Below are 26,608 nucleotides of genomic sequence, written 5' to 3'. Positions count from 1 at the left end.
TAACAAAGTCTACACTGTATCTCTAAACAATTTGATGTTATTTTAATGGACAAAAAAACATCACTTTTCTTTCAAAATCAAGGACATTTCTAAATTAGCCCAAACTTTTGAACGGCAGTGTATCACTCATTCTAGTTTTTTTTTCTTTATTTCTACTATTTTCTGTCTATTTTCTACATTGTACAATAATAATGAAGGCATCAAAACTATGAAATAACAGAAAAAAGTGTTAAACAAATCCAAATATATTTCACACCTGTTAATTGAAATGCAATCCATGTGACTACCTCATGAAACTGGTTGAGAGAACTCCAAGAGTGTGCAAAGCTGTCATCAAGGCAAAGGGAGGCTACTTTGAAGAATCTCAAATATAAAAATACAACTTTTTTGGATGCTACATGTTTCCATATGTGTTATTTACCCACAATTCAGTTGGAGGGCCGGGCCCCCTCTTGACAACGATGAGATTTTTATTTTTATTTTTTCCTACAATTTGACATATTTTGCCATAGGGTGGAGGGAAATGTTTGTCGTTTTTAATATGATATCTGAGTGAGAGTGACTAACAAAATCAATGGGGGCCCCCCTGGACAATTCGACCAATGCTAACCGCTCATTAACCACAGTGAGGTGTGTTGTAATGCTAACCGCTCATTAATCACAGTGAGGTGTGTTGTAATGCTAACTGCTTGTTAATCACAGTGAGGTGTGTTTTAATGCTAACTGCTCGTTAATCACAGTGAGGTGTGTTGTAATGCTAACCGCTCATTAATCACAGTGAGGTGTGTTGTAATGCTAACTGCTTGTTAATCACAGTGAGGTGTGTTGTAATGCTAACCGCTCATTAATCACAGTGAGGTGTGTTGTAATGCTAACTGCTTGTTAATCACAGTGAGGTGTGTTTTAATGCTAACTGCTCGTTAATCACAGTGAGGTGTGTTGTAATGCTAACTGCTCGTTAATCACAGTGAGGTGTGTTTTAATGCTAACCGCTCATTAATCACAGTGAGGTGTGTTGTCATGCTAACCGCTCATTAATCACAGTGAGGTGTGTTGTAATGCTAACTGCTCATTAATCACAGTGAGGTGTGTTGTCAATGCTAACCGCTCATTAATCACAGTGAGGTGTGTTGTAATGCTAACTGCTCATTAATCACAGTGAGGTGTGTTGTAATGCTAACTGCTCATTAACCACAGTGAGGTGTGTTGTAATGCTAACCGCTCATTAACCACAGTGAGGTGTGTTGTAATGCTAACCGCTCATTAACCACAGTGAGGTGTGTTGTAATGCTAACTGCTCATTAATCACAGTGAGGTGTGTTGTAATGCTAACCGCTCATTAATCACAGTGAGGTGTGTTGTAATTCTAAGTGCTCATTAGTCACAGTGAGGTGTGTTGTAATGCTAACTGCTCATTTAATCACAGTGAGGTGTGTTGTAATGCTAACTGCTCATTAATCACAGTGAGGTGTATTGTAATGCTAACTGCTCATTAATCACAGTGAGGTGTATTGTAATGCTAACTGCTCATGAATCACAGTGAGGTGTGTTGTAATGCTAACTGCTCATTAATCACAGTGAGGTGTATTGTAATGCTAACTGCTCATTAATCACAGTGAGGTGTGTTGTAATGCTAACTGCTCATTAATCACAGTGAGGTGTGTTGTAATGCTAACTGCTCATTAATCACAGTGAGGTGTGTTGTAATGCTAACTGCTCATTAACCACAGTGAGGTGTGTTGTAATGCTAACTGCTCATTAATCACAGTGAGGTGTGTTGTAATGCTAACTGCTCATTTAATCACAGTGAGGTGTGTTTGAAAAAGTCTCAGAGCAGAGCATGGCGCTGACGTGTGTCAGACAAATCTCTCTGCATCCCACCAATAAACTGTAATCATTAGATGCACTGGGCCAGTAGGGCTTTGGACAAAAAAAGTGCACTATTTAAGGAAAATGATGTAATTTGGGATGCCTACATTGACCTGTATCTTACAAGCTTAAGACGGACTAAGTAATCAATTAACACAAATAAGACCTAAAGGAATCTTTTGTAAAGGAGTCAAATATAAAGGAATCAGATATAAAGGAATCAGATATAAAGGAATCAGACCTAAAGGAATCAGAAGTAAAGGAGTCAGATATAAAGGAGTCAGACCTAAAGGAATCAGATGTAAAGGAATCAGACCTAAAGGAATCAGATCTAAAGAAATCATACCTAAAGGAATCACATGTAAAGGAATCAGATGTAAAGGAGTCAGATATAAAGGAATCAGACCTAAAGGAATCAGATATAAAGGAGTCAGATATAAAGGAGTCAGACCTAAAGGAATCAGACCGAAAGGAATCAGATATAAAGGAGTCAGATATAAAGGAATCAGACCTAAAGGAATCAGATATAAAGGAATCAGACCTAAATGAGTCAGACCTAAAGGAGTCAGACCTAAAGGAATCAGATATAAAGGAATCAGATATAAAGGAATCAGACCTAAAGGAATCAGAAGTAAAGGAGTCAGATATAAAGGAGTCAGACCTAAAGGAATCAGATGTAAAGGAATCAGACCTAAAGGAATCAGATCTAAAGAAATCATACCTAAAGGAATCACATGTAAAGGAATCAGATGTAAAGGAGTCAGATATAAAGGAATCAGACCTAAAGGAATCAGATATAAAGGAGTCAGATATAAAGGAGTCAGACCTAAAGGAATCAGACCGAAAGGAATCAGATATAAAGGAGTCAGATATAAAGGAATCAGACCTAAAGGAATCAGAAGTAAAGGAGTCAGATATAAAGGAGTCAGACCTAAAGGAATCAGATGTAAAGGAGTCAGATATAAAGGATTCAGACCTAAAGGAATCAGATATAAAGGAGTCAGATATAAAGGAGTCAGATATAAAGAAATCAGACCTAAAGGAATCAGATGTAAAGGAATCAGATGTAAAGGAGTCAGATATAAAGGAATCAGACATAAAGGAATCAGATATAAAGGAGTCAGATATAAAGGATTCAGACCTAAAGGAATCAGATATAAAGGAGTCAGATATAAAGGAGTCAGACCTAAAGGAATCAGATATAAAGGAATCAGATATAAAGGAATCAGACCTAAAGGAATCAGATATAAAGGAGTCAGATATAAAGGAGTCAGACCTAAAGGAATCAGATATAAAGGAATCAGATATAAAGGAATCAGACCTAAAGGAATCAGACCTAAAGGAATCAGATATAAAGGAGTCAGACCTAAAGGAATCAGATATAAAGGAATCAGATATAAAGAAATCAGACCTAATGGAATCAGATGTAAAGGAGTCAGATATAAAGGAATCAGATATAAAGGAATCAGACCTAAAGGAATCAGATATAAAGGAATCAGATATAAAGGAATCAGATATAAAGGAATCAGATATAAAGGAATCAGATATAAAGAAATCAGACCTAATGGAATCAGATGTAAAGGAGTCAGATATAAAGGAATCAGACCTAAAGGAATCAGATATAAAGGAGTCAGATTTAAAGGAATAGGTCCTTTATAACTGTGATGTGGTACTCTGTCTACTGTACATCTCTATCACACACACACACACACACACACACACACACACACACACACACACACACACACACACACACACACACACACACACACACACACACACACACACACACACACACACACACACACACACACACACACACACACACACACAGAGAGAGAGACACACACACAGTGTACGACTCCTTAATCAATCACATTTCATAGCTGTAATCAGCGTGGACATGGACATGATTCCCTCTAAAGGGTGGGCTTTACTCAGCCTTGTCTCAGGGTATTAAGTTGGTGGTCTGTTGATATCACTCCAGTGGTGTGGGGGCTGTGATTTGGCAAAAAAGGGGGGGGGGGGTATATCCTGCCTGGTTGGCCCTGTCCCGGGGTATTGTCTGACGGGGCCACAGAGTCCACCGACCCCCCCCCTGTCTCAATCTCCAGTATCTATGCTGCAATAGTCTGTGTGCCGGGAGGCTAGAGTCAGTCTGTCCTATCTGGTGTGATTCTCCTGTCTTATCTGGTGTCCTGTTTTATCTAAGGTATGCTCCCTCTAATTCTCCCATCTCTCCCGGAGGACCTGAGCCCTAGTATCATGCCTCAGGACTACCTGGCCTGATGACTCCTTGCTGTCCCCAGTCCACCTGGTCGTGCTGCTGATCCAGTTTAAACTATCCTGCCTGCGACTATGGAGCCCTGACCTGTTCACCGGACGTGCTACCTTGTCCTGGACCTGCTGTTTTTGTCTCTCTGTCTCTCTGTCTCTCTGTCTCTCTGTCTCTCTCTCTCTCTCTCTCTCTCTCGCTCTCTCTCTCTCTCGCTCTCTCTTTCTCTCTCTGTCTCTCTCTCTCTCTGTCTCTCTCTCTTTCTCTCTCTCTGTCTCTCTGTCTCTCTCTCTCTCTCTGTCTCTCTCTCTGTCTCTCTCTCTCTCTCTGTCTCTCTCTGTCTCTCTCTCTGTCTGTCTCTCTGTCTCTCTCTCTACCGCACCTATTACAGACTACAAAGGGAAGCACAGCCAAGAGCTGCCCAGTGACACGAGCCTACCAGACGAGCTAAACTACTTCCATGCTCGCTTTGAGGCAAATAACACTGAAACATGCATGAGAGCACCAGCTGTTCCGGAAGTCTGTGTGATCCCGCTCTCCGCAGCCGATGTGAGTAAGACATTTAAACAGGTCAACATTCACAAGGCCGCAGGGCCACATGGTTTATCAGGACGTGCACTGCGAGCACGTGGTGCAGCGACAAGGAAATACAAATAATGAAAAATTAATTAATTAATCAAATTTGATCCTTGATTTTCCCTGTGTGTTAGTAATTATGAGTCAGCATGTGGTTAACTAGAGGTATTTCTGCCTCATTTGACACATCAACAAACCAAAGGAGCTGATCGTGGACTTCAGGAAACAGCAGAGGGAGCACCCCCCTATCCACATGCGCTGACCAACTGGCAAGTGTCTTCACTGACATTTTCTACCCCTCCCTATCCGTGTCTGTAATACCAACATGTTTTAAGCTGACCACCATAGTGCTTGTGCCCAAGAACACTAAGGTAACCTACCTAAATGACTACCGACCCGTAGTACTCACATCTGTAGCCATGAAGTGCTTCGAAAGGCTGGGCATGGCTCACATCAACACCATTATCCCAGAAACACTAGACCCACTCCAATTTGCATACCTCCCCAACAGATCCACAGATGATGCAATCTCTACTGCACTCCACACTGCCCTTTCCCTCCTGGACAAAAGGAACACCTATGTGAGAATGCTATTCATTGACTACAGCACCATAGTGCCCTCAAAGTTCATCAATAAGCTAAGGACCCTGGGACTAAACATCTCCTTCTGCAACTGGATCCTGGACTTCCTGACGGGCTGCCCCCAGGTGGTAAGGGTAGGTAACAACACATCCGCCACGCGGAGTCCCCTCCTGTACTCCCTGTTCACTCATGGCTGCACGGCCAGGCATGACTCCAACACCATCATTACATTTGCCGATGACACAACAGTGGTAGGCCTGATCACCGACAACAACGAGACAGCCTATAGGGAGGAGGTCAAAGAACTGGCCATGTGGTACCAGGACAACAACCTCTCCCTCAATGTGACCAAGACAAAGGAGATGATTGTGGACTACAGGAAAAAGAGGACGGAACATACACCTTGGACCGGGCCACGCCCCCATTCTCATCGACATAGCTGCAGTGGAGCAGGACACCAAGTTCTTTGGTGTCCACATCACCAACAAACTAACATGGTCCAAGCACACCAAGACAGTCGTGAAGAGGGCACGACAAAACCTATTCCCCCTCAGGAGACTGAAAAGATTTGGCATGGGTCCTCAGATCCTCAAAAGTTTCTACAGCTGCACCATCGAGAGCATCCTGACTGGTTGCATCACTGCCTGGTATGGCAACTGCTTGGCGTCCGACTGTAAGGCGCTACAGAGGGTAGTTAGTGCGTACGGCCCAGTACATCACTGGGGACAAGCTTCCTGCCATCCAGGACCTCTATACCAGGCGGTGTCAGAGGAAGGCCCTAAAAATGGTCAAAGATCCCAGCCACCCCAGTCATAGACTGTTCTTTCTGCTACCACACTGAAAGCGGTACCAGAGTGCCAAGTCTAGGTCCAAGAGGCTTCTAAACAGCTTCTACCCTGAAGCCATAAGACTCCTGAACATCTAATCAAATGGCTACCTAGACTATTTGCATTTGTATGTGTGTGTGAGTGTGTTTTTGTGTCTTTGTGTGATGTCTCTGGTGTATGTGTTTGTATGTGTTTGTGTCTGTGTGTGTGGGGGGGTGTGTGTGTGTGTGTGTGTGTGTGTGTGTGTGTGTGTGTGTGTGTGTGTGTGTGTGTGTGTGTTTGTATGTATGTGTGTGTGTGTGTTTGTATGTGTGTGTGTATGTGTGTGTCTGTGGTGTCTGTGGTGTGTGTGTGTGTTTGTATGTGTGTTTGTATGTGTGTGTGTATGTGTGTGTGTGTCTGTCTGTGGTGTGTGTGGTGTGTGTGATGTGTGTCTGTGGTGTGTGTGTGATGTGTGTCTGTGGTGTGTGTGTTATGTGATGTGATGTGTGTGTGTATGTGATGTGTGTGTGTGTGTGTGTGTGTGTGTGTGTGTGTGTGTGTGTGTGTGTGTGTGTGTGTGTGTGTGTGTGTGTGTGTGTGTGTGTGTGTGTGTGTACTATATATTTCTGATTTTAAAAAACATTCCAACGATACAACTATGTCTTTTTCATCTTTTCTCTTCATGTTTTATAGAAGTTGATGTGTTTTGATGTGACAAATCCTTTCACTCCTATCATACAACATCACATCATTATAACTAACAACATGTAGATCAGTTGAAGTCACAAGTTTACATACACTTAGGTTGGAGTCATTAAAACTCATTTTTCAAACACTCCACAAATTTCTTGTTAACAAACTATAGTTTTGGCAAGTCGGTTAGGGCATCTACTTTGTGCATGACACAAGTCATTTTTCCAACAATTGTTTACAGACAGATTATTTAACTTATAATTCAGACTGTGCCTTTGAACAGCTTGGAAAATTCCTGAAAATGATGTCATGGTTTTAGAAGTTTCTGATAAGCTAATTTGACATCATTTGAGTCAATTGGAGGTGTACATATGGATGTATTTCTCACTGTATGTGTGTGAGTGTGTATGTGTGTGTGTGTGTGTGTGTGTGTGTACTTAACTCACCAGCTTGCGTTGACACCAGCCACAGACGCCACACAGAGCCACCAGCCAGACAGTACACACTGTGACTGCTAGAGACACCAGGAGCACACTGAGGGACAGGGAGCCTGCTGGAGGGACAGAGAGACAAGGTTAGAGTGAGTGAGAAAGAGAGAGAGAGAGAGAGAGAGAGGTGGGGTAAGAGAGAGAGGGAGAGATTGAGTGAGAGATAGAGAGAGAGACAGAGAGAGTATATATAATATGACATTTGTAATGTCTTTACTGTTTTGAAACTTCTGTATGTGTAATGTTTACTGTTAATTTTTGTTGTTTTTCACTTTATATGTTGTCTACCTCACTTGCTTTGGCAATGTTAACACATGTTTCCCATGCCAATAAAGCCCTTGAATTGAATTGAATTGAATTGAATTGAGAGACAGAGAGAGAGAGAGAGAGAGATAGAGAGAGAGGTGGGGTAAGAAAGAGAGCGAGATAGAGAGAGAGACAGAGAGAGAGAGACAGAGAGAGAGACAGAGAGAGACAGAGAGAGACAAAGAGAGAGAGAGAGACAGAGAGAGAGACAGAGAGAGACAAAGAGAGAGAGAGAGACAGATGGAGAGAGAGAGAGATAGAGAGAGAGGTGGGGTAAGAGAGAGAGCGAGATAGAGAGAGAGAGAGACAGAGAGAGAGAGAGAGAGAGAGAGAGAGACAGAGAGAGACAGAGAGAGAGAGAGAGAGAGAGAGAGAGAGACAGAGAGAGAGACAGAGAGAGACAGAGAGAGAGACAGAGAGAGAGAGAGACAGAGAGAGAGAGAGAGGCAGAGAGAGACAGAGAGAGAGAGAGACAGACTCAGTGAGCATAGCCTTGCTATTGAGAAAGGCCGCCGTAGGCAGACTTGGCTCTCAAGAGAAGACAGGCTATGTGCTCACTGCCCACAAAATGAGGTGGAAACTGAGCTGCACTTCCTAACCTCCTGCCCAATGTATGACCATATTAGAGAGACATATTTCCCTCAGATTACACAGATCCACAAAGAATTCGAAAACAAATCCAATTTTGAAAAACTCCCTTATCTACTGGCTGAAATTCCACAGTGTGCCATCACAGCAGCAAGATTTGTGACCTGTTGCCACGAGAAAAGGGCAACCAGTGAAGAACAAACACCATTGTAAATACAACCCATATTTATGCTTATTTATTTTATCTTGTGTCCTTTAGCCATTTGTACATTGTTAGAACACTGTATATATATATAATATGACATTTGTAATGTCTTTACTGTTTTGAAACTTCTGTATGTGTAATGTTTACTGTTAATTTTTGTTGTTTTTCACTTTATATATTCACTTTGTATGTTGTCTACCTCACTTGCTTTGGCAATGTTAACACATGTTTCCCATGCCAATAAAGCCCTTGAATTGAATTGAATTGAATTGAATTGACAGAGAGTTGAGTGACTTCAGCCTGTACATACATTCAAAAGTCCTATAATGCTGTTTTGTGATGTAAAAAAAAGTTTATTACATCAGCAAACAAGTCAAAGGCGAACTAAGACATCTGAAGGAATGATGTAGGGGATGATGATGATGTCACAACAGACAGTAGTGGGGTGATGATGTCACAACAGACAGTAGGGGGGTGATGATGTCACAACAGACAGTAGGGGGATGATGATGATGTCACAACAGACAGTAGTGGGGTGATGATGTCAGAACAGACAGTAGGGGGGTGATGATGTCAGAACAGACAGTAGGGGGGATGATGATGTCACAACAGACAGTAGGGGGGTGATGATGTCAGAACAGACAGTAGGGGGGATGATGATGTCACAACAGACAGTAGGGGGATGATGATGATGTCACAACAGACAGTAGGGGGGTGATGATGTCACAACAGACAGTAGGGGGGTGATGATGTCAGAACAGACAGTAGGGGGATGATGATGTCACAACAGACAGTAGGGGGGATGATGATGTCACAACAGACAGTAGGGGGATGATGATGTCACAACAGACAGTAGGGGGATGATGATGATGTCACAACAGATAGTAGGGGGATGATGATGATGTCACAACAGACAGTAGGGGATGATGATGATGTCATAACAGACAGTAGGGGGATGATGATGATGTCACAACAGACAGTAGGGTGATGATGATGTCACAACAGACAGTAGGGGGATGATGATGATGTCACAACAGACAGTAGGGTGATGATGATGTCACAACAGACAGTAGGGGTATGATGATGATGTCACAACAGACAGTAGGGGGATGATGATGATGTCACAACAGACAGTATGGGGATGATGATGATGTCACAACAGAGAGTAGGGGGGTGGTGATGATGTCACAACAGACAGTAGGGGGATGATGATGATGTCACAACAGACAGTAGGGGGGTGGTGATGATGTCACAACAGACAGTAGGGGGATGATGATGATGTCACAACAGACAGTAGGGGGGTGGTGATGATGTCACAACAGACAGTAGGGGGGTGGTGATGATGTCACAACAGACAGTAGGGGGGTGTCTGAGCTTTGTGCTAGTCGTTTTTGAACAGACAGTTTGGTGGTTTCAACACGTCAAAGCCTCTCATAAAAACAAGTAATGATGATGAAGTCAATCTCTCCTCCACTTTGAGCCATGAGAAATATATTGATATTAGCTCTCGGGCCAGCCATGCTTCCAGCCATGCTTCTCTGTTCTGGGCCAACTGTAATTTGCCTATGACCCTCTTTGTGGCTCTTGATCATATGATTGGACAGTCGTCTTGGTGAGACAAAACTAGTGCCTGTAGGACCTGCCTTGTTGATAGTGTTGTTAAGAAGGTAGAAACCAGGGCCTGTAGGACCTGCCTTGTTGATAGTGCTGTTAAGAAGGTAGAAACTAGGGCCTGTAGGACCTGCCTTGTTGATAGTGCTGTTAAGAAGGTAGAAACTAGGGCCTGTAGGACCTGCCTTGTTGATAGTGTTGTTAAGAAGGTAGAAACTAGGGCCTGTAGGACCTGCCTTGTTGATAGTGTTGTTAAGAAGGTAGAAACCAGGGCCTGTAGGACCTGCCTTGTTGTAAGGGAAGACCCCCCTGAAATGGACAAAAATGAATGGCAAGTCATTGGCACCGGACAAACCATATACACATTGGTCAATACCACCCAATTGGACGTTTATTCATGCAAAGTTGATGGCAAATGTCATATGGCTATTGCCAGTTGTAACACTTCAAAAATCCAACAGGGGGTGAGTGCGCTCCACCGTGGTTTTTCATATTGGAAATGGACCTCAAGTCAACATCCAAAAGCAAAATTTTTAAAAAAATATTTTTTGGTCAAAAATTATCACCCCTTAAAAAAGTGCTTTCTGGACCGTTTTTCGAAATTCTTTCGATTTTCTTGTCAATTACACATGTATAAGAACTGTATGAATATACTTTTGTACAATTCTATTAGCATAATTGTTTATTTTTTTTACATGCACATAAGAAATATGTTTTGTCCATTTGCAATGTGATTTCATAGGAAGTCAAAAGTCAAAGTCAAAAGTCACTTTTTTGGGGGCCAAATACCATAAGAAATTTGACATGCTCAAAAATCCTGCAGAAATGCAAAATTGACTGGCCTGAAGTACTCGGGATGGCCGGGCAGTGATAGTTGTTCCTTTCCATCGCTCATTGTGTTGACTTCATCATGTCCATTTTGTGATGTTTTTTCACTGTTGAATCATATTGCAAGTGTACGGGCATTTGCAATATGGTTCAATGGGCATTTACCATAAGAAATTTGACATGCTCAAAAATCCTGCAGAAATGCAAAATTGACTGGCCAGATGAACTCGGGATGGCCTGGCAGTGATAGTTGCTCCTTTCCATCGCTCATTGTGTTGACTTCATCATGTCCATTTTGTGATGTTTTTTCACTGTTGAATCATATTGCAAGTGTACGTGCATTGTTGTGCAACTGGTAACCCCCCCCAAAAAATATGGTGATTTCATTATGTCCATTTGTTTATGTTTTCTTACTTTTGCAAAGTCACTGGGCATTTGCAATATGGTTCAATGGGCAGGTACCATCACGAATTTGTCATGCAATAAAAATCCTGCAGGAATGTGAAATTGACTGGCCTGATGAACACAGGATGGCCTGGCAGTGATAGTTGCTCCTTTCCATCGCTCATTGTGTTGACTTCATCATGTCCATTTTGTGATGTTTTTTCACTGTTGAATCATATTGCAAGTGTACGTGCATTGTTGTGCAACTGGTAACCCAAAAATAAAAACATGGTGATTTCATTATGTCCATTTGTTTATGTTTTCTTACTTTTGCAAAGTCACTGGGCATTTGCAATATGGTTCAATGGGCAGGTACCATCACGAATTTGTCATGCTATAAAAATCCTGCAGGAATGTGAAATTGACTGGGATGGCTGGGCAGTGATTCTGGTTAATCTCAGTCGCTCATTAGGGTTGATTTCAGAATGTCACTTTGGTGATGCTACCTCACTGTTTAAACATATTGCAAATGGACAAGAGTCACCAGCAAGTCACCGTCCGTCAGTCAATTAGATATCATTCTGACACCAAACTGATACAAACTGACACCAAACCCACTTTTTCCAACTCGTTTAGTAGCCAACTATCACATACTTCAGAGCTGGCCCAAAATTCACAACGCCTTCGGTTCAAACCATAAAAAAAACATAAAACACGTAGTTACGTTCTAGCTGCGGGTCCAGTTCTTATGTTATGTGTAGGCCTAGCTGAGGCGACCCCGAATCCCAAGTTTCGGCTCGATCGGTCATTTGGTGTCCGAGCAAAACCCTAATTGGTGCTGAAAATCCACTTTTTTCCATGCCTTGCTACGGGGTCCTTGAATGAGCTATCGGACAGAAACGTTGGGATCTGTCTCTATGGGCCGAGCCGGTTTCAATGCACCTAGCCTTGCGTCTCTGAGACTTTTCTAAATGTCGTCATTTTTGTAATGGTCAAAATGAATTGAAATCATTGCAAATGTACGAGGCTGTTTCTCGGTCCGAGAACCTTCTAGAGCCACCTAACTCACCACGCACTATCGACCGGAGGTCTAGAACAGGATTCTAAAGTTTCGGAACTCTAGGTCTGACGGTTCTTTTTTAGCTCGAACAAAGCTAACTATTGCAGTCACTGTCTGTCTCTACGCACCCCAATACGTCCCTCCATCCAAGTTCTGTTTTAGTGTGATTTATTTTTCCTTTGAAATTTTATGGGAAAGATGACTGATTTACAGTTCATGGGGGTTGCCTAATCACATATATGAAGTTTTGGAAAGATCTGACTTTTTTAACCCCTCGAAACAGCCCAAGAGACACCAATTATGGCACTTCCGGTTGGCATAAATCAACACATATCCTCACTGGGGTATGCTTTTACAGAATCCTGAGTTTTAAGTCCTTACGTTAAGAATTGACTGATTTACACAGGGTTGAATGCACTATGTCTATCAAACTGCAGGCAGGGTATGGATAAACACTTTTAGGGTGATTTTAACCACTTCCGGTTGGTCCAGGAAGCTTAGAATCAACACAGGTAGACCTCGTAGTGGCCTGATGGACTGTCATCGAAGACAGGTTCATACGACATTCATAACCCACATAGGCTTCAGGTTGAATTTAGGGGTGCAGGCAATGTATTCCTATGGGGAGAGAAGTCAATGCAAACTCTTTGAAGTAAACACCCTCTTTTAACTATTAAGGGTTAATGCCACATGGTCAACGTTAGGCTTGCACGGATCGGGAGGACCTTAGGAACGTACCTGAGGTCGAATTGTGCTTCTCACCCTAACGGTTCTCTCACTGTCACCCAAAAGCAAATGACGTTGTGGGGCAGGCTTCATTTTGGGCCTACTTTTCTAATGGTCACTGCGCTTAGACCGAGCGAGCTACGGTCAAGCGGGATATCTCGTTGAACTCGGCACGGCCTAGAGATTATGTGTATGCCATTGCCTGCTCTCTGTGTCTTTGAGCACCGCACTTTATCACTCCATCCTTGCTGTGTGTGTGTGTGAGAGCTTTTCTTTGACATCTGCTGGGAGAAATGACTGATTTACAGTTTAGGAGGGTTACCTAGTCACACATATGAAGTTTTGGAGAGATGTGACTTTTCTAACCCTTCAAAACAGACAGTGTGACCCAATTAAAGGCACTTCCGGTTGGCACAGGAAGCTATAAGTAAACACATGTCTTGATTGACCTAGAAACTTACAGAATCCTGAGTTTTAAGTCTTTAAGTTAAGAATTGACTGATCTACGATCTACACAGGGTTGAATGTAGTCATTTTCACCTTTGAAGGTTATGTACATCAAAACACCTTTTGGGTTAATTTAACCACTTCCGTTTGCTTCAGGAAGCTTAGAATTGGCACAGGTAGACCTCATAGTGGTCTGATGGACTGTCATAGAATACAGGTTCATAAGGCATTCATAACCCACATAGGCTTCAGGTTGAATTTAGGGGTGCAGGCAATGTATTCCTATGGGGAGAGAAGTCAATGCAAACTCTTTGAAGTAAACACCTTCTTTTAACTATTAAGGGTTAATGCCACACGGTCAACGTTAGGCTTGCACGGATCGGGAGGACCTCAGGTACGTTCCTGAGGTCGAATTGTGCTTCTCACCTTAACGGTTCTCTCACTGTCACCCAAAAGCAAATGACATTGAGGGCCAGCCTTCATTTTGGGCCTACTTTTCTAATGGTCGCTGTGCTTAGACCGAGCGAGCTACGGTCAAGCGGGGCATCTTGTTGAACTCGGCACGGCCTAGAGAATATGGAAATGCCATTGTAGGCTTTGTGTGTCTTTAAGCACCGCACTTTGTCACTCCATCCTTGCTGAGTGTGTGTTTCTGTGTGTGTGTGTGTGTGAGAGAGAGCTTTTCTTTGACATCTGTTGGGAGAAATGACTGACTTACAGTTTATGGGGGTTGACTAATCACACATATGAAGTTTTGAAAAGATCTGACCTTTTTAACCCTTGGAAACTGCCACTGTGACACCATTTAAGGCACTTCTGGTTGGCACAGGAAGCTATAAATAAACTCATATCCTGATTGAGGTATGCCTTTACATAATCCTGAGTTTTAAGTCTTTACGTTAAGAACTGAGTTATTTACGGAGGGTTTAGTGAGTGTGTGTTATTTCAGAAAATCATAAAAAATCACAGAAATCTCGCAGAGCTCCGCAGCACACTTTAAAAAGATTCGTAAGAACACCCTGCAACTGGATCTGTAACCGTTGAAAAAAAAAACACCTATCCGTGAACATCACCAATCTGTCGTTGTACGATTTCTCTTAAATGACGATAGATAAATGGCTGTTTTTTTTTTATTGACACCGGAGGCTCCTTGACTTTGACGTGAAGTGGAAAAATAATTTCTCTATTTTCATTTTGGACCTTTAATCCCAGATAAATGGCCATAACTCAAAAACCGTTGAGGCCTAGACGCCATCTTGTTCGGGGCCAACTGCCCGTTATGCCAAACCTAGACTCACCGAGTTTCGGCTTCGAAATATTTTCAGTTTTCGAGATAAGGCCCCGTCGTGAATCGTGATGTTTTGTCCAATAGCAATATGATTGCTTATGCCCTCTTGTGGGAATTTCCGGGACAGCGGCAAAATGACCAAAATCGTATTATTTTTGTAAAACGGAAACCGAATGTCCGACAAAGTTCATTTGATGACTTCCCGGTAGGTCCGGCCCTGCCGCTCGGCCCGACGCCGTCCGCGAATTTTACAAACGATTTCGGACGTCTAGTAAGGGACCGTACATTTGCAATCTCTCTCTCTCTCTGTCTCTATCTCTTCCTCTCTCCCTCTCTCTCTCTCTCTCCAGAGTTATCAGTCTCTCTCTCTGTCTCTCTCTCTCTGTCTGTCCATCCCTCTCTCTCTCTCTCTCTCTCTCTCCAGAGTTATCACTCTCTCTCTCTCTCTCTCTCTCTCTCTCATGATATTTAAAAGAAATGACAAAAATACATTCATATTTTCACTGCAAATTTTCTTTGCACCATTTTCTTCATGACATAAACATTAAAGGCATCATACAGGCTGTGTCCCAAATGGCACTTAATTCCCTACACAGTGCACCTCATTCCCTACACAGTGCACTTCATTCCCTACACAGTGCACTTCATTCCGTACACAGTGCACTTCATTCCCTACACAGTGCACTTCATTCCCTACACAGTGCACTTCATTCCCTACACAGTGCACTTCATTCCCTACACAGTGCACTTCATTCCCTACACAGTGCACTTCATTCCCTACACAGTGCACTTCATTCCCTACACAGTGCACTTCTTTTGACAGGAGCCCATAGTGCATATAGTATATACGGAATAAGGTGCCATTTGGGACTCAATTCTAAACATTTGACAAAGACCCAACCCTTCTTTCCAATTACGCTTTTATCATTTCTCCACAGACTGTCTCTCTTTCTCTCTTCCTTTCTCGTTCCCTCTCTCGTTCCCTCTCTCGTTCCCTCTCTCGTTCCCACTCTCGTTCCCTCTCTCGTTCCCTCTCTCGTTCCCTCTCTCGTTCCCTCTCTCGTTCCACCCTTGAGTTGAGACAACTCAACCCCAGGGGGGAGAGGTGGGAGAGAAGGGGGAAGAGGGAGGGTAGAGGGAGGAGCCAACTCAACCCCAGGGGGAAGAGAAGGGGGAAGAGGGAGGGCAGAGGGAGGAGCCAACTCAACCCCAGGGGGGAGAGGTGGGAGAGAAGGGGGAAGAGGGAGGGCAGAGGGAGGAGACAACTCAACCACAGGGGGGAGAGGTGGGAGAGAAGGGGGAAGAGGGAGGGTAGAGGGAGGAGCCAACTCAACCCCAGGGGGGAGAGGTGGGAGAGAAGGGGGAAGAGGGAGGGCAGAGGGAGGGTGAGTATTTTGTTGTTGTTCATCTGTGGATTTGCCTTTTTAAACAGCTACATATTATCACGATATCAAAGAGTCACCAACTAGAGGGTTAACAAGAGGCCTGTAGCAAATGCAGCATATGGCATTCATTTATCACATGTAAATAGCACTTTTCAGCAGTGCTGAAAGCAGGCCATTCCATGAGCGCAGCAATTATTTTTCAACTGGAATCAATGAGCCCAATCAGTCCTCCATGACAACAAAATCATAAACAACAGAGTAGGGCTGGCTACTAAATCCTTCGTTTTGGGGTTATGCTCAGGTTAAACAATTTGGCTAATCTATACTTCCATATTTCCAAGTCCTATTCTTGAAGATCAAGGTGTATAACATTTATTGGAATGACTGGAATACTGATAGACTTTGGTTTTTAATGAAAAGATATAATCACATTATTATATGTAGTAGAAAGCGGTGGGTTAGAAGAGGCCTACATAACCAACCCATAAAGTAACAATGTAACAATGTAACAATGTAACAATGTAACAATGTAACAAATGTAACAATGTAACAAATGTAACAATGTAACAATGTAACAATGTAACAATGTAACAATGTAACAATGTAACAATGTAACAATGTAACAATGTAAACAGGTAACAATGTAACAAATGTAACAATGTAACAATGTAACAATGTAACAATGTAACAATGAAACAATGTAACAATGTAACAATGTAACAATGTAACAAATGTAACAATGTAACAAATGTAACAATGTAACAATGTAACAATGTAACAAATGTAACAATGTAACAAATGTAACAATGTAACAATGTAACAATGTAACAAATGTAACAATGTAACAATGTAACAATGTAACAATGTAACAAATGTAACAATGTAACAAATGTAACAATGTAACAATGTAACACTGTAACAAATGTAACAATGTAACAATGTAACAATGTAACAATGTAACAAATGTAACAATGTAACAATGTAACAATGTAACAATGTAACAAATGTAACAATGTAACAATGTAACAATGTAACAATGTAACAATGTAACAATGTGACAATGTAACAAATGTAACAATGTAACAATGTAACAATGTAACAATGTAACAATGTAAACAGGTAACAATGTAACAAATGTAACAATGTAACAATGTAACAATGTAACAATGTAACAAATGTACAATGTAACAATGGATTTATCCCTGGTTCAGCGGTCTAAGACACTGCGTCTCAGTGCTAGAGGCGTCACTACAGACCCTGGTTCAGCGGTCTAAGACACTACATCTCAGTTCTAGAGGCGTCACTACAGACCCTGGTTCAGCGGTCTAAGACACTACATCTCAGTGCTAGAGGCGTCACTACAGACACCCTGGTTCAGCGGTCTAAGACACTACATCTCAGTGCTAGAGGCGTCACTACAGACACCCTGGTTCAGCGGTCTAAGACACTACGTCTCAGTGCTAGAGGCGTCACTACAGACCCTGGTTTAGCGGTCTAAGACACTACATCTCAGTGCTAGAGGCGTCACTACAGACACCCTGGTTCAGCGGTCTAAGACACTGTGTCTCAGTGCTAGAGGCGTCACTACAGACACCCTGGTTCAGCGGTCTAAGACACTACATCTCAGTGCTAGAGGCGTCACTACAGACACCCTGGTTCAGTGGCCCTTATCCAGAGCTGTGTGTGTGTGTGTGTATGTGTGTGTGTGTGTGTGTGTGTGTGTGTTGTGGTGGCTTTGATGTAAATGGCTGGGCTGCGAGGCGTCACTACAGACCCTGGTTCAGCGGTCTAAGACACTACATCTCAGTGCTAGAGGCGTCACTACAGACCCTGGTTCAGCGGTCTAAGACACTACGTCTCAGTGCTAGAGGCGTCACTACAGACCCTGGTTCAGCGGTCTAAGACACTACATCTCAGTGCTAGAGGCGTCACTACAGACCCTGGTTCAGCGGTCTAAGACACTACATCTCAGTGCTAGAGGTGTCACTACAGACCCTGGTTCAGCGGTCTAAGACACTACATCTCAGTGCTAGAGGCGTCACTACAGACACCCTGGTTCAGCGGTCTAAGACACTGTGTCTCAGTGCTAGAGGCGTCACTACAGACACCCTGGTTCAGCGGTCTAAGACACTACATCTCAGTGCTAGAGGCGTCACTACAGACACCCTGGTTCAGTGGTCTAAGACACTATATGTCAGTGCTAGAGGCGTCACTACAGACACCCTGGTTCAGCGGTCTAAGATACTACATCTCAGTGCTAGAGGCGTCACTACAGACCCTGGTTCAGCGGTCTAAGACACTACGTCTCAGTGCTAGAGGCGTCACTACAGATCCTGGTTCAGCGGTCTAAGACACTACGTCTCAGTGCTAGAGGTGTCACTACAGACCCTGGTTCAGCGGTCTAAAACACTACATCTCAGTGCTAGAGGCGTCACTACAGACCCTGGTTCAGCGGTCTAAGACACTACATCTCAGTGCTAGAGGTGTCACTACAGACCCTGGTTCAGCGGTCTAAGACACTACATCTCAGTGCTAGAGGCGTCACTACAGACCCTGGTTCAGCGGTCTAAGACACTACATCTCAGTGCTAGAGGCGTCACTACAGACACCCTGGTTCAGCGGTCTAAGACACTGTGTCTCAGTGCTAGAGGCGTCACTACAGACCCTGGTTCAGCGGTCTAAGACACTACATCTCAGTGCTAGAGGCGTCACTACAGACCCTGGTTCAGCGGTCTAAGACACTACATCTCAGTGCTAGAGGTGTCACTACAGACCCTGGTTCAGCGGTCTAAGACACTACATCTCAGTGCTAGAGGCGTCACTACAGACCCTGGTTCAGCGGTCTAAGACACTACATCTCAGTGCTAGAGGCGTCACTACAGACACCCTGGTTCAGCGGTCTAAGACACTGTGTCTCAGTGCTAGAGGCGTCACTACAGACCCTGGTTCAGCGGTCTAAGACACTACGTCTCGGAGCTAGAGGCGTCACTACAGACCCTGGTTCAGCGGTCTAAGACACTACTGATTGGGAGTCCCATAGGGCGGCGCACAATCGGCCCGGCGTCATCCGGGGTAGGCCGTCATTGTAAATAAGAACTTATTCTCAAGTGACTTGCCTAGTTATATAAAGGTTAAGTATAAAGGTTAAATAAAAGAGCCGAGGGTCGAGGGTCGAGCAGCTGAATGGTAAATAAGGGGCTCTGGGATAATGACCTGACTATAGTGCATATGGCAGCTCAGGTCAATGCCATGACAATTCCCCGATGAGGTGCCCTGCGTCGTAGCTCACAGACTCTACGACAGACTAGCGGATGGAGACCTGTGGTAATATATCAGAGCTCTCAGACAGGCTGAGGCACAATGGCCTTCATCATGAAGGGACGCCTGGTCAGCGGGCTCCTAACTCAGGTCGACTGTGGCAGGTCATGATGATGGGTGATGATGATGATGACAATTCTCTGAGGCTGTGTCCTGTGTTCATGGAGCTGATAGACTATGATATAGAGGATGCATACATGACTTTATCAGAGCCCATAAACAGACAGGCTATGACCCATTCAGCTTTCCGTCTGACAGGCCAGCCAGCGCACATGGCCCTTATCCAGAGCTGTGTGTGTGTGTGTGTGTGTGTGTGTGTGTGTGTGTGTGTGTGTGTGTGTGTGTGTGTGTGTGTGTGTGTGTGTGTGTGTGTGTGTGTGTTGTGGTGGCTTTGATGTAAATGGCTGGGCTGCGATGCTTTTATGATGTTAGCCAGTCAGTCAGACAGACCAGGACAGGCTGTACCTCAGTCAATGTGTTCCCTCTGAAGGTCAATAGAGGCGAGGAGGAGGGATGGAGGGGAGGCGGAGGGGAGAGGGAGGAGGGGTGCAAGGAGGTGGAGTGAGGATGGGAAGAGTGGGAGGGTGGAGGAAAGAGAAGGGAGTGGAAGGATAGATAGGTAGAGGGGTGGAGAAAGGGAGGGGAAGAGGGGAGAGGAAGGTAGAGGGTAGAGGGATGAGAGTTGGAGGGGAAGAGAGGGGAGAGAGGAAGGTGGAGGGGTGGAGGGGGTGAGGGATGGAGAGAGAGAGGGGAAGAGAATGGAGAGAGGAAGTTGGAGGGGTAGAGGGGGTGAGGGATGGAGAGAGAGAGGGGAAGAGAATGGAGAGAGGAAGTTGGAGGGGTAGAGGGATGAGAGGGGAGAGAGGAAGGTGGAGGGGTAGATGGATGAGAGACGGAGGGGAAGAGAGGGGAGAGAGGAAGGTGGAGGGGTGGAGGGGGTGAGGGATGGAGAGAGAGAGGGGAAGAGAATGGAGAGAGGAAGTTGGAGGGGTAGAGGGATGAGAGGGGAGAGAGGAAGGTGGAGGGGTAGATAGATGGAGAAAGGGAGGGGAAGAGAGGGGAGAGAGGGAGGGGAAGAGAGGGGAGAGAGGAAGGTGGAGGGGTAGAGGAATGAGAGAGGGAGGGGAATAGAGGGGAGAGAGGAAGGTGGAGGGGTAGATAGATGGAGAAAGTGAGGGATGGAGCGAGAGAGGGGAAGAGAATGGAAGGAAGTTGGAGGGGTAGAGGGATGAGAGAGGGAGGGGAAGAGAGGGGAGAGAGGAAGGTGGAGGGGTGGAGGGGTGAGGGATGGAGAGAGAGAGGGGAAGAGAATTGAGAGAGGAAGTTAGAGGGGTAGAGGGATGAGAGGGGAGAGAGGAAGATGGAGGGGTAGAGGAAAGAGAGAGGGATGGGAAGAGAGGGGAGAGAGGAAGGTGAAGGGGTAAAGTGTAAGAGGGATGAGAGATGGAGGGGAAGAGAGGGGAGAGAGGAAGGTGGATGGGTGGAGGGATGGGGAGAGGGAGGGGAAGAGAGGGGAGATGGAGGGCCATGGTTTATGATCTGTGTCAGTCACCTGGGCACTGGGAGGATAACAAGCTTCTAAACAAGAAAGCAGTATTCTTCCATCCATCTACTGTATCTATATATCCCTCCATCCATCTACTGTATCTATATATCCCTCCATCTATCTACTGTATCTATATATCCCTCTATCTATCTACTGTATCTATATATACCTCTATCTACTGTATCTATATATCCCTCCATCTATCTACTGTATCTATATATCCCTCTATCTATCTACTGTATCTATATATCCCTCTATCTATCTACTGTATCTATATATACCTCTATCTACTGTATCTATATATACCTCTATCTATCTACTGTATCTATATATCCCTCTATCTATCTACTGTATCTATATATCCCTCCATCTATCTACTGTATCTATATATCCCTCTATCTATCTACTGTATCTATATATCCATCTATCTACTGTATCTATATATACCTCTATCTACTGTATCTATATATACCTCTATCTACTGTATCTATATATCCCTCTATCTATCTACTGTATCTATATATCCCTCCATCTATCTACTGTATCTATATATACCTTTATCTACTGTATCTATATATCCCTCTATCTATCTACTGTATCTATATATCCCTCCATCTATCTACTGTATCTATATATCCCTCTATCCATCTACTGTATCTATATATCCCTCTATCTATCTACTGTATCTATATATCCCTCTATCTATCTACTGTATCTATATATCCATCTATCTACTGTATCTATATATCCCTCTATCTATCTACTGTATCTATATATCCCTCTATCCATCTACTGTATCTATATATCCATCTATCTACTGTATCTATATATCCCTCTATCTATCTACTGTATCTATATATCCATCTATCTACTGTATCTATATATCCATCTATCTACTTGTATCTATATATCCATCTATCTACTGTATCTATATATCCCTCTATCCATCTACTGTATCTATATATCCCTCTATCTATCTACTGTATCTATATATCCCTCTATCTATCTACTGTATCTATATATCCCTCTATCTATCTACTGTATCTATATATCCCTCTATCTATCTACTGTATCTATATATCCCTCTATCTATCTACTGTATCTATATATCCATCTATCTACTGTATCTATATATCCCTCCATCTATCTACTGTATCTATATATCCATCTATCTACTGTATCTATATATCCCACCATCTATCTACTGTATCTATATATCCCTCTATCTACTGTATCTATATATCCCTCCATCTATCTACTGTATCTATATATCCATCTATCTACTGTATCTATATATCCATCTATCTACTGTATCTATATATCCATCTATCTACTGTATCTATATATCCCTCCATCTATCTACTGTATCTATATATCCATCTATCTATCTACTGTATCTATATATCCCTCCATCTATCTACTGTATCTATATATCCCTCTATCCATCTACTGTATCTATATATCCCTCCATCTATCTACTGTATCTATATATCCATCTATCTACTGTATCTATATATCCCTCTATCTATCTACTGTATCTATATATCCATCCATCTATCTACTGTATCTATCTATCTATCTATCTACTGTATCTATATATCCCTCTATCTATCTACTGTATCTATATATCCCTCTATCCATCTACTGTATCTATATATCCATCTATCTACTGTATCTATATATCCCTCCATCTATCTACTGTATCTATATATCCATCTATCTACTGTATCTATATATCCCTCCATCTATCTACTGTATCTATATATCCCTCTATCTATCTACTGTATCTATATATCCCTCTATCTATCTACTGTATCTATATATCCATCTATCTATCTATCTATCTATCTATCTATCTATCTATCTATCTATCTATCTATCTATCTATCTATCTATCTATCTATCTATCTATCTATCTATCTATCTATCTATCTATCTATCTATCTATCTATCTATCTATCTATCTATCTATCTACTGTATCTATATATCCCTCTATCTATCTACTGTATCTTTATATACCTCTATCTATCTACTGTATCTATATATCCATCTATCTACTGTATCTATATATCCATCTATCTATCTATCTATCTATCTATCTATCTATCTATCTATCTATCTATCTATCTATCTATCTATCTATCTATCTATCTATCTATCTATCTATCTATCTATCTATCTATCTATCTATCTATCTACTTTATCTACTTTATCTATCTACTGTATCTATATATCCCTCCATCTATCTACTGTATCTATATATCCATCTATCTACTGTATCTATATATCCATCTATCTACTGTATCTATATATCCATCTATCTACTGTATCTATATATCCCTCCATCTATCTACTGTATCTATATATCCCTCCATCTATCTACTGTATCTATATATCCCTCTATCCATCTACTGTATCTATATATCCCTCTATCTACTGTATCTATATATCCCTCCATCTATCTACTGTATCTATATATCCCTCTATCCATCTACTGTATCTATATATCCCTCTATCTACTGTATCTATATATCCCTCTATCCATCTACTGTATCTATATATCCATCTATCTACTGTATCTATATATCCCTCCATCTATCTACTGTATCTATATATCCATCTATCTACTGTATCTATATATCCCTCCATCTATCTACTGTATCTATATATCCCTCCATCTATCTACTGTATCTATATATCCATCTATCTACTGTATCTATATATCCCTCTATCTATCTACTGTATCTATATATCCATCTATCTACTGTATCTATATATCCCTCCATCTATCTACTGTATCTATATATCCATCTATCTACTGTATCTATATATCCCTCCATCTATCTACTGTATCTATATATCCAATCTATCTACTGTATCTATATATCCATCTATCTATCTATCTATCTATCTATCTATCTATCTATCTATCTATCTATCTATCTATCTATCTATCTATCTATCTATCTATCTATCTATCTATCTATCTATCTATCTATCTATCTATCTATCTACTGTATCTATATATCCCTCTATCTATCTACTGTATCTATATATCCCTCTATCTATCTACTGTATCTATATATCCATCTATCTACTGTATCTATATATCCATCTATCTATCTATCTATCTATCTATCTATCTATCTATCTATCTATCTATCTATCTATCTATCTATCTATCTATCTATCTATCTATCTATCTATCTATCTATCTATCTATCTATCTATCTATCTATCTATCTACTTTATCTACTTTATCTACTTTATCTATCTACTGTATCTATATATCCCTCTATCTATCTACTGTATCTATATATCCATCTATCTACTGTATCTATATATCCATCTATCTACTGTATCTATATATCCATCTATCTACTGTATCTATATATCCCTCTATCTATCTACTGTATCTATATATACCTCTATCTACTGTATCTATATATCCCTCCATCTATCTACTGTATCTATATATCCCTCTATCTATCTACTGTATCTATATATCCCTCTATCTATCTACTGTATCTATATATACCTCTATCTACTGTATCTATATATACCTCTATCTATCTACTGTATCTATATATCCCTCTATCTATCTACTGTATCTATATATCCCTCCATCTATCTACTGTATCTATATATCCATCTATCTACTGTATCTATATATCCCTCCATCTATCTACTGTATCTATATATCCATCTATCTACTGTATCTATATATCCCTCCATCTATCTACTGTATCTATATATCCATCTATCTACTGTATCTATATATCCATCTATCTACTGTATCTATATATCCATCTATCTACTGTATCTATATATCCCTCCATCTATCTACTGTATCTATATATCCATCTATCTACTGTATCTATATATCCCTCCATCTATCTACTGTATCTATATATCTATCTATCTACTGTATCTATATATCCCTCTATCTATCTACTGTATCTTTATATACCTCTATCTATCTACTGTATCTATATATCCATCTATCTACTGTATCTATATATCCATCTATCTATCTATCTATCTATCTATCTATCTATCTATCTATCTATCTATCTATCTATCTATCTATCTATCTATCTATCTATCTATCTATCTATCTATCTATCTATCTATCTATCTATCTATCTATCTATCTATCTATCTATCTATCTATCTATCTATCTATCTATCTATCTATCTATCTATCTATCTATCTATCTATCTATCTATCTATCTACTTTATCTACTTTATCTATCTACTGTATCTATATATCCCTCCATCTATCTACTGTATCTATATATCCATCTATCTACTGTATCTATATATCCATCTATCTACTGTATCTATATATCCATCTATCTACTGTATCTATATATCCCTCCATCTATCTACTGTATCTATATATCCCTCCATCTATCTACTGTATCTATATATCCCTCTATCCATCTACTGTATCTATATATCCCTCTATCTACTGTATCTATATATCCCTCCATCTATCTACTGTATCTATATATCCCTCTATCCATCTACTGTATCTATATATCCCTCTATCTACTGTATCTATATATCCCTCTATCCATCTACTGTATCTATATATCCATCTATCTACTGTATCTATATATCCCTCCATCTATCTACTGTATCTATATATCCATCTATCTACTGTATCTATATATCCCTCCATCTATCTACTGTATCTATATATCCCTCCATCTATCTACTGTATCTATATATCCATCTATCTACTGTATCTATATATCCCTCTATCTATCTACTGTATCTATATATCCATCTATCTACTGTATCTATATATCCCTCCATCTATCTACTGTATCTATATATCCATCTATCTACTGTATCTATATATCCCTCCATCTATCTACTGTATCTATATATCCATCTATCTACTGTATCTATATATCCATCTATCTATCTATCTATCTATCTATCTATCTATCTATCTATCTATCTATCTATCTATCTATCTATCTATCTATCTATCTATCTATCTATTCTATCTATCTATCTATCTATCTATCTACTGTATCTATATATCCCTCTATCTATCTACTGTATCTATATATCCCTCTATCTATCTACTGTATCTATATATCCATCTATCTACTGTATCTATATATCCATCTATCTATCTATCTATCTATCTATCTATCTATCTATCTATCTATCTATCTATCTATCTATCTATCTATCTATCTATCTATCTATCTATCTATCTATCTATCTATCTATCTATCTATCTATCTATCTATCTATCTATCTATCTATCTATCTATCTATCTATCTATCTATCTATCTACTTTATCTACTTTATCTATCTACTGTATCTATATATCCATCTATCTACTGTATCTATATATCCATCTATCTACTGTATCTATATATCCATCTATCTACTGTATCTATATATCCATCTATCTACTGTATCTATATATCCCTCTATCTATCTACTGTATCTATATATACCTCTATCTACTGTATCTATATATCCCTCCATCTATCTACTGTATCTATATATCCCTCTATCTATCTACTGTATCTATATATCCCTCTATCTATCTACTGTATCTATATATACCTCTATCTACTGTATCTATATAT

General features: G+C 41.2%; 1 protein-coding gene across 1 annotated transcript in view; it reads right to left on the bottom strand.

Annotated features, from left to right (window-relative positions):
* LOC116375781 (synaptotagmin-7-like) overlaps positions 1–26,608 on the bottom strand; it is a 183,832-nt gene that overhangs the window by 34,149 nt on the left and 123,075 nt on the right. Inside the window, exon 2 of the mRNA XM_031832925.1 lies at positions 7,251–7,357. Coding sequence (XP_031688785.1) covers positions 7,251–7,357 — 107 coding nt within the window. The remainder of the gene's footprint in view (positions 1–7,250; positions 7,358–26,608) is intronic.

The sequence above is a fragment of the Oncorhynchus kisutch genome, linkage group LG10 (assembly GCF_002021735.2).
Source record: "Oncorhynchus kisutch isolate 150728-3 linkage group LG10, Okis_V2, whole genome shotgun sequence".
NCBI classification, from domain to species: Eukaryota; Metazoa; Chordata; class Actinopteri; order Salmoniformes; family Salmonidae; genus Oncorhynchus; species Oncorhynchus kisutch.
The sequence above is the reverse complement of the archived record's forward strand: the minus strand, read 5'-3'. Positions and strand labels throughout refer to the sequence as shown.